The following is a 14,685-nucleotide window of genomic DNA, read 5'->3' on the forward strand; positions in this document are numbered from 1 at the left end:
CAAGCATACTAAAAATAAACAGTTGATCCACAATATTTAATAAAATAAACAGTTGACGCAGAATATTAAAAAAAATACAGTTGATCCTTACTTTAAATGGGAGTGCCATGCTATGAAAATATTTCTTGTCTATGTTGTCATTCAAGTGTGAGCATACACCAAAATCCCTATAGAGTTAAAATGTTTTTAGTTGTCTGTGGTTAATTGTTATCCTATGGCCGTTTTTCTTATATATTTTTTTCCAATTTAATGGCGCTGTCAAAGCGAACAACTTGGATTGCATTACTAAGTTTATAATTACTAGAGTGCGTTTTAGTAATTTCCCAGTTCTATGTTGTTTTATAATCCAAATTGAATGTTTACATATGTTAATATAATATGAATCCTATTCGAATCTTGACAAGCCTCTGACGATATAAATTTGAACAAGTGGGAGCTAGCACCTTTTCGTTATAAATGTGGAGTTTTAAATAAAACCTGTTTATAAGCTTTTCTACTGTTTTTGAGTTAATGTTTTTGTCATATCATATGATTCAGTTCGTAGTAGTAATTTAATCATTTTTGTAAAAGCAGCATTTCATTAGTAATGTGTTGAAGATATAAGATAGCATAGATTAAACGTCAGACCCAAAAACATAATACATATTTCTGCTCTCAACCAAACTTCTATGCTGTTTGTTCTGTACTAGCTTCATACAAGTTCCAAATTTAACCGCCGTGGTACTGGTATCTATCTAAAAGTTTCCAATAAAAAAAAAACAAATTAATATATTTTTTAGTATACCACTGCACTATGTTATGATCATTAATAAGCACCTGTAAGCAATCACAGAAATATATTTTATATATAGAAATTAGAACACCGCCAACAAATTACTGGAAATTATTGAAAGCAGTATACTAAATTCTTCATTTTTTAGATAAAATAAATAAAATTTGTACTGTAAATTGTCTATAAACGAGTATGATTGTAAATTTACCCACATGTTGAATTATAATAAACTGAAATTATTATGTGCCAAGTTGGAAAAGTAATGTAAAATATTATAGTCGTTTTTTATGCTAAACTTAAACTCTCCTGCTCAGTATCTTGAAAAAAGCAACACATTTATGATGGATATGTTAGGGAAACAAAAAATCATTACTGCGTTTTTAACAGTCTTGATCGATCCTGTTCGTCAGTAAAAAATAAAAATCAGATCAGCTAGTAACAGTGGAAAAAAATTTTTACATTTCATGTAAATAACATGTGTGTAAACAATCATTTCATGAATCTTTGTTTCTCGTTATATTGTTTATTTTCGATAATAGTTTCAAGCTATAAATTTATTGATAGTCAACTAATCAAAACAGATTCCCCTTAGAAAAATATTAGTGAACATAAACAATATAATTATCAATTTAAAGTTATGGTGATAAAGTTACAAAACATTGATACTGTTTACATTAAAAAAATAAATACATAGGAATCTTAATCACTCAAAATCCGGCAACAATATAAATCAGTCGGTGCATAAACGTTTTTTATAAATATAATATAGCATTTTTACTATTCACTATATTATAATAGAAATATTTAAAATGAATTTATCAATAAATAGCACTTTTCTAAATTCCGTAAAGCAGCCAAAAATAATACCTCAATTAAGATTTAATAGCGGCAGTATATATTTTGTGAACAACTATTAATTTTAAAATCTGGATTACAAAATTTTAAATATTTTTTTAATATAATCTACTAAAGGGTAAAATTAAAAAGAAATTTAGAAAATTAAACGATAAATAGGACTCTGTGATATCACAAAAAATTAAATTCATTTCTACAAATTAAAAACCAGGAAAACAAAGTAAATATACAAAAGATAAAAGTCGTTGGAAATCATATGCAAGTTAAGAAAAAGAGCTAATTTCAGCCACTATTATACCATTTCAAGAATAGCGACCAACTTTTATCAGTAATTTTACAATAGTTCTGGAAAACAAAACAATATTCCTAACATTTATAATTGAACGATTGTAAAACAAAATACAGCTCTGGAGAGGTATCATGTAAGGCCCTTAAACTAAGTAACTCAACTTCTAAGCATATTTTCCATATAAAATAAAACAAAATGCTCATAGAAAATAGGAAAAATTAAATTGGTTTAACAGGAGCAGAGTTTTGTTGTTGATACAAGTGGAGAATATGGCTAGTGGCAGACCTATGACTTGAAAGGAATTTTGAACAATTTCACTTCTACTATCTAAAGGATTGAGAATTCAAAAAGATTAAAAACTTCGAATGACACTATTAAAAAATTGTATGAAGTTTCTATTGAGTAGCTAGGTATAATCAAATTCTTAGCAGATACTTTGGTACAACTTGAAATAGCATTTGTAAAATTTGAAAATAACATGTATCTTCCGATTCTCACGTAATTTATAACAAATTGAACCAGGGAATTATTGACATTATAATTGGTAATGCTGATTTTTTTATCCTCACCTCTCATGATTTATTAGTGATGATGCAGAGCCTCTTTGACTTGATAGCATTTTTACTATGAATAGTCCAAGTAAATTCTCGAAACAAACATTAGTTTTACAGTTATCAGATGCTTGAAAAGTTCCCAAGATTAGACGGATTTTTTAAAACTACATAAATTTGCCTTTTCGTTAAAAAATATGTATGTAAAAACGGTTTTTGAAGAAATTGTACAAAGGGAGTGAATCTGGTGAACTGGATGGAGAAAAGTTTTTTAGCTGCACATGAATATCAATATAGTGACCAGATTAAAATCGTTAAATTAAAAAGTTACTAGAGTTTTTTGTTCTTTCCTTGTAGAGCATAAAGTATTGTAATGTCTGATGTCTATAATAGTTATTAGTTTTAAATATTTTTGAGGTGTATTTCTCTCATTTTATTTTGTATACTCTTACATTTTGGATATGAAGTGTTCTTTCCAGGTTTTCATTCGTATTCAGATTTTTTGGTTGATATAACAGCAGTCAGTCAGTCAGTTTGCAAAACTAAAATTTACCGCTGCTTATAAGTAGTCAGGCGTCCGCAGAACAAAATATAGCACTTGGAAACTGTTTTCTGACAGTCTGAAATATCCGCGAATTCGTAGGAAATTTTCAGTTAGAGACCTGTGCACTTGAATAATAATTAGAAAGCTTTTGATTGATTTGGGATTTGAACTAGTATAAATTTATGATTATTGCCAATTTGAATCTTTTATTTGTTATAGTTCCAACTAATGTTTAAATTGAAAATATCTAATACATTTATACTTTAACTCTTTTAAACAGTATAAAACAATATAACAGTTTAGAGTTACTTTCACCAACGATGAACTAAGCTCTTCATTAAGTGCCGAAGTGTTAATTGGAAGATTTAACGAAGTGAAAAATAAAAATAAGGACTAGAGGTCCTAACTGTACACCAGTATAATAAAATAGAGTTAATTGGACACTTAGAGTTAAGTCGGCTAGTTGCAATTAAAATAGCAGAAAGACTAAAACACAATATGTCTTTTACCAAAGTGATGAATTTGGTAAATTGAGTACATATGACTTTACTGTAATATTTTTATGGTTTGCTGGACATTAATCAGCATCCTATAGAGATGTTGCTGACCGCTTTGGCATTGCACTAAGTACATTGAGAGAGGTTGTGGAGAGAACAGCTACTTATTACAAAATCTGTTTCTCAATGTCATAACCTGGCTAACAACTAAAGAGTAAACGCATATAAGGCAACAGTTTTCTCAAATTCTCTCAAAAGTTATAGGCGCAATAGATGGAACTCATAAATAATCAATAAACACAATAATCAGAGAGGTTATGCTATAGAGTGGTCGTTTCCTGGTTTTTTGAATTGAGATACTATTAATCCGTTCGCAGAGCACAATAATCAGAGATAAGTCACGGACTTGATTCAAACCGCACCTGTGTACAAAAAAAATCCAACTTGTCCGGGATTTGCCAGTGCGAACAAAGCTTTAATTGTCTAGTAATATCATATTTTGATAAACACTTAAAGAAAAGTCGAAACGTCAAAATTTATCTTTTAAAAACTATCAAAAACAAAACTATCAAAAACAAAACTAATTTTGAAACAGAAGAGACCTAAAATCAAGAACATTTAGATGCATTAATATATCAAAAGGTCTAAGAAATAAGAAATTGAAGTAATGTAGATATTTACATAATCAGTACAATATAATAACTATAAAGAAAGACAATGATAAATGCCTAGAAAATTATTATATCGAAGAACTCTGAAGTCGAATAGTTGAAAATCAAAATTCTTTGATATCATTAAATTTGGTTATTTTTTTGATAAGATAATGGAAATAAATAGAAGTGTTTTAAGCAGAACAGTTAGATTGTAGTATATTCAGATCAGTTTGACAATAAGGGGGAGAGAGGTAAGCCCAAATTCGATTCTGATCATTCTATCCTACCATGTTACCGAGTGTCTGGCACTTATTAATCAATTTTTTTCAGAGTTTCGAAAATGTTTGCAATAAACTTTATTACTGTGCAGAATGCACATTTATTGGTAAAATACATGTTCTATTAAGACAACTTCATTTCACGAGAATCATTTTATACGTAAAGTGGAACAAAAAATGGTTTCTAAAAGCTACCAAAAAAATGCATCTGCATTCTGAAGTAGATAGTATTTCGAAATAAAATTGGATACAACATCGAAGTTGAAGAATCTAAAAGTATTGATTTCAAATTACATTCTGGAATCTGACAATTTTTAGTTAGAAGCCATTATATTCTGAAATGTTGGCAAAATATAAATTTGACATTGACATAGTATACGGTGCATTCTAAATAGGGCATATATCATATATCTGCCAATAGAATGGAATAAGTCAGAGGAACATACATGAGATTCAAAAATATTTTCAACCATAATTTCTTAAAAACACATTAATAAGATTATACATGAAGTCAAAAAAACTGTTAAAAAATATATAAAGTGAAAAACACATTGACTATCAAAATATAAAATTGAGAACATCTATTAAAAAAAATATATGAAAATATGCAGAAGTAAAAAAACCGAAGCAAAATTAAAAAGCATGTATGTATGAAAATTTTAATAAAACTATATTATCAAGTGGTTGTTTAGAAAAATATTCATTAAAAATAGAATTATGGTAGAAAATTTTAAAAAAGTCGAGACAAATTTTGAAAGTTAGTTATGTTTTTTATAAGCAAAAATTTTATTATTAAAGAAATGAAATAATTTATAAGGAAAAATAAAATAGGAAAAGATGAAAATAGGAGAGTGGAAACGGGTTCATAAATTGGAAAAATTATGTAATAAAAGCACAATTTGGAGGCCAGCTGGAAATTTGAGAATTCAAAAAAAATAACTATAAAGATTTATGGAGAAATTTTAGATTTCTTATATTTCCCCTAATTTGGTTATTTTTATATTATTGGAATTATACTTTTCAATAACAATTGGCGTACTCATATAAGGTGTGTGAAAACAAATTATTACTTAAAAATTTTGACAATTATTTTTACAATAAACTAGAAAATATATTTTTCCAAAGAATAACTGAGTTCACGGGGCAAAACATTCATATTTGAAAATACTTTAAATATAAGGTAAAATTTAAAAATATGATTGTGTCTGGAGTTAATTTTCAAAATTCTTTTCAATATTTTGAAGAAAAAAAATCAATTGACAAGTAAATTATATGAAATTAAAAACATGAAAAGCTGTTAGTAGTGGCAGAGACTGGAGATTTTAAATAGAATTGGAAAGATTGAATGTGGAGAAGTAGAAATGCGTCTATAGATTTATAGAATTGAATAAAATAATGAGAGGGGATATGGAGCAATAGTGGTGGTAGCAAATCGACATGAGCATTTTTTATATTCACTTGTAGAGAGTGTAAATACCAATGATTTTTGAGGAAGTTTTAAATAAAAAACAAAAACTCGGTATGTTTGTGTGGCCAGATAAATGGATATTCTAAGTTCAAAAAGTTAATATATATATATATATATATATATATATATATATATATATATATATATATATATATATATATATATATATATATATATAAACTAACGTCGACAGATCACAACGTGAAATATTTTTGCAAATTCTATTTTAATGGCCACAACCAACTAATCTGTAAGATCTCTATTTGTTCCTCTCACTACACATTTCAAGTCAATTTATCCATATTGTATATATTTTTGATAATTCCTTTATATCTCTCTGTTCGACGAGTTACTCGCACTGTATCAAATAAATAATTTATATTAGTACTAGAGAATAAGTAATTTACCTCGAATACACAGAAATTAGGATGTGTATTATTTAAATTGTATCATTTTATAATTGAGGCAACTAGACAAGCATGAATAGTGACACACGACATTACTTTTAAAAGAAATTTAGCTACATTAATACAGTTACTAAAATTATTTCCTGAAAAACATTAGAATTTATATATAATAAAAATTTATGTCAGATGTCAAATTATGCAAATAGCTGTTCAAAAAAATTTAGTTACAAGTACCGATTTCATGCCTCAATGCCATTATCTAAACAAACAGATTACACTAATCTATCATATTTTCATATATACATTGGTTTATGTTCTTAATTGATATTTTTCATTTCAAGTACTCCCTCAAATTCAAAGGCTGGTAATAGACATCATTATTTCAATATTAAATGTGTCTGCATTAAAAAAATATTGTTTACAAGTGCATTATAACTTCTCTTGCGTTTCACCACCAATATATTATTTTTTGCCAGAGATTTTCTTGGACAAGTAAAGTTCATATTTCTTGCCTCTCCTAATAAACCCCAAATATTTTATTTTTATTGTGAGCTACTTTTCCCGACAATTTTGTACTTGATGCTCTATCCAGAAATTTAATTTTACTTATTTAGTGTTGTTTCTTGCTTTTACACAGTACATTTAGTACAGCTTTCTAATGCTCCAGAAAAGACTAATATGTCAGCAATGAAGTGCTTATTCATTAAATTTCAACCAATCTCTAAACATCTCTTGCTTTAACTTTACTGACATTTATTTAGTTGTAATTCATATTTAAATCGAAATAGTCTTGAGTCTTCAGCTTCTCAAATTATTAATCGAAAGTATGAGATCGATACCGTAACAAAACTTTTAATGGAGCAAACTCCTACTATTACTAAAAACCGCAGTTTCAACCATATATAAAGTAAGTTATGAGTATAAATATGTAAAATTAGTCTCATGCTAATTATCAATAATACTTGCAAAAAGATGTCCAAGTCATCACTAAGTGATTTCATACAATTATAAATAAACATGCCTTCAAAAAAATATCATTGTTAGCAATAAGTTTCAGTGCCGCAGTAGATTCTCGTCGAGTTAACCTAAGTACGACAGTTCACTCGTCAATTAAGGTCCTTTTGCCTTGCGCTAGGAGTGTTCAATCTAGAGGCGGGGCTGTCAAAACGCGTAAAAAAGAAGAGAGAGTGTACACAGTAATTTCAGCATTGCTAGTGTCATTTTAGTGTAGTTTGCGTCTTGTCAGAATACTTTCGAATTAGAGTGAACATGATCGGCGCTCGGGTCATCTCGGCTTACTGCCAGGATTGTCTTACAAGTACTTCTCTTGTTTTCAATTTTACAATGGAACTAACTAACTTTATTAAACGAAGCAAATACTTTTTCAACTAACCTAAGTAAATTAGTGAAGTACTACAATATTACTTCGTGGAATCATTCAAATAAGTATATAGTTTTAGTTTTGGCGTGTTATTATATAGTTAAATCGGTATTTACACTGAGGAATGAATCTTTCACTTTTGTTTGTTTATTTTTACTACAAATCACAGTGAGATTGTTTAGGCAAATAATTTTAAACAATAAAATTTTCTCTAAACAAATGCATGCAAAAATTAAAATGGTAGTTTTTTAAAGACATGTCACCCTGAAAGTAACCTATAATATATCTCGTTAAATATCACTTTAGCCTGAAAAAATATTTTATATTAAACCCTATAATTAATGCTGTTCTTTAGCTCTACTAGGGCCATTGCTCCTTGAATTTCTTCACTTGAAATTTCCTTACTTTTTCCACCTTGGACACATACAAGGACAGATGGACGATTCTGTTTTTCACATTGCTCTTTCTTTTCAGTTTCTGTGCAAGGTTCATCTCCCCAATTTATAGGTAAAGCTAAATCATTGGTAGATTCCCAGCGAGTTTGATTTTGAACTGCTTCCCTTAACCATCGTTTTTTTGGTAATTCTGAAGGAGTACTTTTAGGTGATGCCTCCTGCATGTCGAAATCTGAATTACTAGAGTTAAAATTTGATATGTCATATTCGAGGTCAGACTTTGGTGAGTTTTCTATATCATCTAATAGACTGGATTTTGAGCAATGTGAAAAATAAGATGAACTTGCACTACTGTAGACTGAATCGTTTAATTTGAATATGGATTTTTTTGGAGTTGTATCTAAATTCTCATTGGAATTGGACGATTTATTTCTTCTGTAAATATAAAATAATCGAGGTCAATTATTGTTATCATTTTTCTTGGTATCAAACACTATGTGAGAGAAATGGTTTTACCAAAAATAATAGTAAAAGAAATAAAACTTGAAAGATATTTTCTGATATTGAAGAATTGATGTGAACTTTCATTGTATCTAATATTTTTAATCCTTATGTACTATATTTTTTAAAATTATAACCTTATGCATATTAAGATATAAACAGTCGAACTTCTATTAAATATATAAAATTTGATTTTCCTGCAAAGTGGATAACCAAAACAAAAAAATTCCAGTATTTGATATTAGTTATATGTTCATGACTGAAAGAGATTGAATATTACATTTGACTTTCAAACGAGTAGGAGCATTTTGAAATCGGAATAAGTTGGTAGATTTCTTAGCCCTATTCAAAAGTATTAATTCTCCCCGGTTTCTGTGTTATATAAAAGGAAAAGACTGCTAATGGTTAACGAAGCTGTGTAGAAGAGATCTCTCTGAAGCTTTGGTGATCTGGATGAGATCAAAGGTGACTAAATATCTATTCCTTACCAGTCTTTTTTTATATTCAAAGCTAATCTGGCATCTTATTTAATTAAAACTCGATTTCGAAAATATCGCCCAATTGCACTCCCTCTCACGTTATCTAAGATCATAGAAATATTGGTTTTATAATTTCTGTTTAAATATAAAATACTTACTACCCATCAACTTGGGTTTTTCAGTAACAAATGCACAAATGATGCTATATTCTCCCTCCTAAATAATGTCTACTCTAGCTTATACAGCCATCATTCCACTGCAACAACTTTTTGTGAGTTTTCTAAGACTTTCGATTGTATTAATCATAATATTTTAATCAACAAATTGTGGTACTACAGTTTCAGAGAAACACATGGTTTGCAAGGCAATAGAATGTGTAGTGCCCCAAGGCTCAGTACTAGGCCCTATTTTGTTTCTTCTGTTTATAAACCACATCGCCTATCTAGACATCAGTGGTAAAATATGTATTTTTGCAGACTACATTAGTTTCTCTTGGAGCAACTCAGATCTCATGGCACTTCATAGGACCATATCTAGTCACCTAATCACCCTTAAATGGGAGTTACATATTGCCACATTATCTAAAAAATTAAGTTCCTCCTGTTTTGCACTGAGATCGGTTACCAAAGAACTGAACTTATCCACCTCCTTAACAGTTTATTATGCCTTTATTGAGTCGCACCTTCGATATGCCCTTCCATTCTGGGATAACAAAACACAAAAGAGAGCTGTTAGATATTTACACGGACTAAACAGCAGAGCTCACTGCCGGGACTTCTTTAAAAGATTAAAAATTCTGACTCTTCCTTCCTTATTCATATTTGAATCTGTTTGCCTAATTTGTAAGCATGCTTCTCCAATTTCAGAAAGGTCGTCGCACAGGGAACGCGGAGCACAATCTTTATCTACCTACTACACGTTGAGAATTAATTTTGTTTTGTTTACAATTTTTTGACAATAAAGCATTTCTCTCTCTCTCTCTCTATTATATATATATATATATATATATATATATATATATATATATATATATATATATATATATATATATATATATATATATATATGAAAATAGGAATAGTTGATAATACATTTGAATACAGTATTTGTATAAGAAAATATGAACATGGTACAATAACGTTACATTTTCATTGGTTTTCACATAGTTTGAGACCAGCATGTTGAAATAAACGGGATAATTAATAATATATTTTCATGTTTGCAAATTTCAACAGGATTCTTGATATATTACAAATTATTCAAGCATTTAACAGTATAAGAAAATATATGGATCCAAAAGTTTTATTTATATTCCATTACTTATACACTAAATATTTGTATTATTATTTTACACAAATTTCCTCTTTATTATAAAAATGGGATAAATCATGTTTTATGTATGGTAAACTATCAACTAATAAATTACCTGTCCCAATTGTTAAGCCATTCTTTGACTTCGGCGTTATGAGCATCATCATACTTCTTATTCAGGTTAGGTTCATGTTTGGCATTAAATCTCTTAAGAGTATATTCAGGATGATCTGGGCAATGTCGATTGGCATGTGTGAAACTCCTAGTACAGTTTGGGGCTGCACAAACAAAAGGTTTCTCCCCTGTATGCAACCTTTGGTGGGTTTTAAGTTGACCAGACTGTGCAAATTTACGAGTACATCTGGGATAATCACATACATATGGTTTTTCACCTAGATAAGAAAATTTAGTTTAAATCATTTGAATGTCATACCACTTATCTGTAGATATTTTCAAGTTTTATTATTTTGCTACTTTAAACTGTAATTTTTTTTAGATACATGATTTAAGAACACAAATTAAAATTTATTCAAATTTGTTATTAACTAAATAGAAAAGGAGTATTTACTACTATACTTAAGTGTTGACATTAATTAACGTTCATTTCTTCTCACTATGAAGTCCTACAAGTTGGCCCCCTAGATCTCCTGACATAACTCTCCTAGACTTTTACTTTTGGGGTTTTGTCAAGAACGAGGTCTATAAAAGAAGATATACGAATCTGGCCGAACTTCAATATAGTTTCAGACACATTATAGCATCCATCAATTGCAAAAGAGTTTTAAAAGCTATGCAACATGTACTAAAGGAGACTCGAAAATGTATTGAACAAAACGGCGATATTTTTGCACATTTAATCTAGTTTGTATTTGTTTTTTTCATACTGTAATAAAATATTTAGATTATACTTGAGTTTTATCTCTGCTTACTTGTTAAAAAAATAAATGTCCACAGCCAACTTGTTAGAGAGATGAAAGTTAATAAGTTGGTTATTTTTAGATTTAGACTAATGCTGTAAAAGAGCTTTTATATCTGTGAATAATTTGGAAAAGTTTGAGCCAAAAATATACAGGGTATTCTATTAAAAAATTCTGTTTATCCGATTTACTCAAAAACGGTATAAGCAATTGTTTTTCGGTTTTCACCATCTTAATCACCTAAAAAAAATACTACTACTTCGCTAATTTAACTGACTTTGTATCTAGAATATTAAAAAAGTTAGCAATAGTGCGCACTTAATTTGAAACACCCTGTATATAGTGCGGTCCGTGAGTTTGTAGCCTAATATGAAAGAAAACTGTGATTATTTTTCAATATATTCTCCTTTTATTTCCACAAATTTTTCAAAACGTCTGACTAAAGCTTCTATGCTACTATAAAAATATGATGCATTTTTTGGCACCTTTCCTATTTTTGGCACAGGCTCTTGTTTCTGATGCCACTCATTGGAATCTCTTTTGAATGTCAGACCATAGTTTCATCATCCGTTCCAATTAGATTACACTTTCTTGGTTATCGTGGCAAAGCTCTAAAAATCGCTCACAACATTCTACTCAATGCTGACTTTACACTGAGCTGAGAATTTGAGGCACCCACCTTCCACTAATTTTTGTAATATTTGAATGCTCATGTAGGAACCTTAGAACACTTGTTTTGGAAATGCCGGTCTGTGCTGCAATTTCTTGGTTTTTAGATGCTGGTCCCTTAGAACAAGTTCTTCTAATAATTCAATGTTTTTTGGAATAGTCACCATTACACGACCTCCCAAAGACGCCACTAGTAAAACAATTCAAACCAATTCTCAATTCTGAAAAATGATGGACACAAGTCCACTCTGTTTTTGTATTTGTCAACATGACTGAGTGGTCTTTGAGCTCAAATATAATAAAATTGTGCTTGAAGAACTGAGAAAAAACATAAATAATGTTATAAATTTCAAATATACAGCCAGGATCATAAAAACTAAAATCAACCACATCTGATAAAATAAAACTTGCTGCACGGAAGAGATAATCTTAAAGACGACGTAGGTTTTCACCCTATTGCAATTTTGATAAAGAGGCATTATTATTTCAATATTGAAAGTGATGTTGGCTATGTACAATATAATGGAACAATGCATGCCAGTGAACTGGGATTGATTTTCCAGCCTGATTATAGTATAAAGCAATATTCTACTGCTCATTTATTTTTATTTTCCGAAAAAGTTTCGAATGATTTATCTTTGAAAAGTGGCTAAAAATAAGGGGGTTACAAAATAAAAAAAGTTTAATCTTCATGAAGGTAACATGTTAGATGTAATTATGAAGGACTGTCACACCCATTCAAATTTAAGATAAGACAGAAATCAAAATGTTATAAGTAAACATATTACCAAGTACACACTGGGAGATCAGATAGTGCACTCTAACAGCAATATAGTGAATTGGGGAATTGCATATAAGTATATGTCAAATAATTTGTTTAGGTAAATGGATTTCATTAGGAGAAGATAATTTAGAGATTTGGAATGAACTCATATCCTAGGTAAGTGATGTTGCATTTTACCACTTGTATGTTTATCAAAAGTTATATAATTGCAAAAAGTCTAATCTGAATTATGGTAGTAAACATTTCATTGTAGCTTCCTTCTCTTATCTATTTAATCCAATTCATTGAATGTTGGGCTTTTTTCTCTTTGTTTTGGAATATTCACCCAATATTTGTGTTTGCCAATTTTATACCAGAGTATTTTTATTTCACATGTAGTAAGAACATAAATTTTTGAAAAACCATGGTTTGTATAATTTATGTCAACATTCAATTTCTCAATTTGATTTACAAGTTTAGAATGTTACTACTAAGAGTTACATAATTCCATTCAATATTAGTTTATTAAATAGTTTACAAACCAAATTTTTTGAATATATTCAGAACAAATTGACAGAAATATATAGGCACATAGAATGTAAGGAAAAATTCAGTTTCCTCTATTGGCTAAATATTTCTGTTTTACCAATGAGGTTCATGAATGAGTTATTGCATGTAAAATTAATAAAATAAATATGCAACATGGTTAACTTCTAGCATTTATATAAATGTTCCAAACTTTAAAATACAGTAAGATATAAATGAAGTACTATTAACTTTAACTACATATAGGATTCCATGAGTCTATAAACAGGCTAGTCTTATAATAAAAGGGTTATTTAATTTTTAGAATAACATAGCAGTTTCAACTATACAGAAAATATGTTAAGATCTTATACAAAAATAATATCTTTATTAACTATATGCTTCAATTCGTCGATTTAAAGGTCATCTTTAGTTTATTAGAAACCAAAATATTGTTATTACCTGTATATTCATGTTACTCGAGACATTTAAATATGGAGTAGTATACACAAACAGGTATTTAAAGTTCATTTGCCCCTACCTGTATGAGTTCTTAAATGGGCCTGTAGCGACTTTTCTCTAGGAAAAACTCTTCCACAGTATTTACACTTAATAGAACTTGGAGACGTAGAGCCCTCTAAAATGAGAGTACTTAATAAATCAGCGTTGGGTCTTCCTCGTCTTGATTCTCCAGAAGTACTTCCTTTGTCTGCTGAATTCGAGGATTGTGATTTAAGTACACGATTGTCTGGTGTCAATTTTATACCACTATCATCCTTGGATCCCAATTTATTCCGTTTGGGTGTTTGATACATAGTTTTAAGTTATTCATTTAACTTTTTAACTCATTTTCTTACAAATCACCAACATCCACATTAAGTCAATCAAAACAAACAGACAGAAGACAGATGTCGCTCCAAAATGGAGGGAATTGCATGTCTAATAATTGTTTTAGAATATTACAGGTGGCACTGTACAATGTTTGTCAAATTACTAATACGGAAAATATAAGTTTCATTGAATTTTTGACTAATTTGTGAGTTTATTGTTTTCATTATGTTAAATAGTATGTTGATAGATTAAAATAAATAAAAATTGTAAAATACAGACTTAAAGATAAGGCTTCCGGCATCCGTTATTTAACTCTTGAATGTGGAACAGGAAGTCGATACAGTAGTAATCTGTAATTTATTGTTTCTAGTAATTGATTAATAATACTTTTTTGATATAGGTGATATAGAATAATAATTTTGTCATTTTTCGTCCAGATCATATACAGTTTGGCTTAACTTTTTTTTGGGAAAAATAAAATAAATATTCGTAGTATGAACACCCAATTTCAAATTAGTATAGTTTGTACTTCTGGAAGTTATTCGTTCATAAACGTGACAGTACGTGGGATGTAGAAAACCTTTGAATATCTTAAGATG

General features: G+C 29.1%; 1 protein-coding gene across 1 annotated transcript; it reads right to left on the bottom strand.

The window, feature by feature from the left end:
• Positions 1–6,098: 6,098 nt before the first annotated feature.
• LOC130450865 (uncharacterized) lies at positions 6,099–14,154 on the bottom strand. Its single transcript, XM_056789542.1, has 3 exons — positions 13,797–14,154; positions 10,497–10,773; positions 6,099–8,525 (listed from the first exon to the last, which is right to left on the bottom strand). The coding sequence occupies exons 1-3, from the start codon at positions 14,068–14,070 to the stop codon at positions 8,021–8,023; spliced, it is 1,056 nt and encodes a 351-aa protein (XP_056645520.1). The 5' UTR covers positions 14,071–14,154; the 3' UTR covers positions 6,099–8,020.
• Positions 14,155–14,685: the final 531 nt, after the last annotated feature.

This window comes from Diorhabda sublineata, chromosome X, assembly GCF_026230105.1.
Source record: "Diorhabda sublineata isolate icDioSubl1.1 chromosome X, icDioSubl1.1, whole genome shotgun sequence".
NCBI classification, from domain to species: Eukaryota; Metazoa; Arthropoda; class Insecta; order Coleoptera; family Chrysomelidae; genus Diorhabda; species Diorhabda sublineata.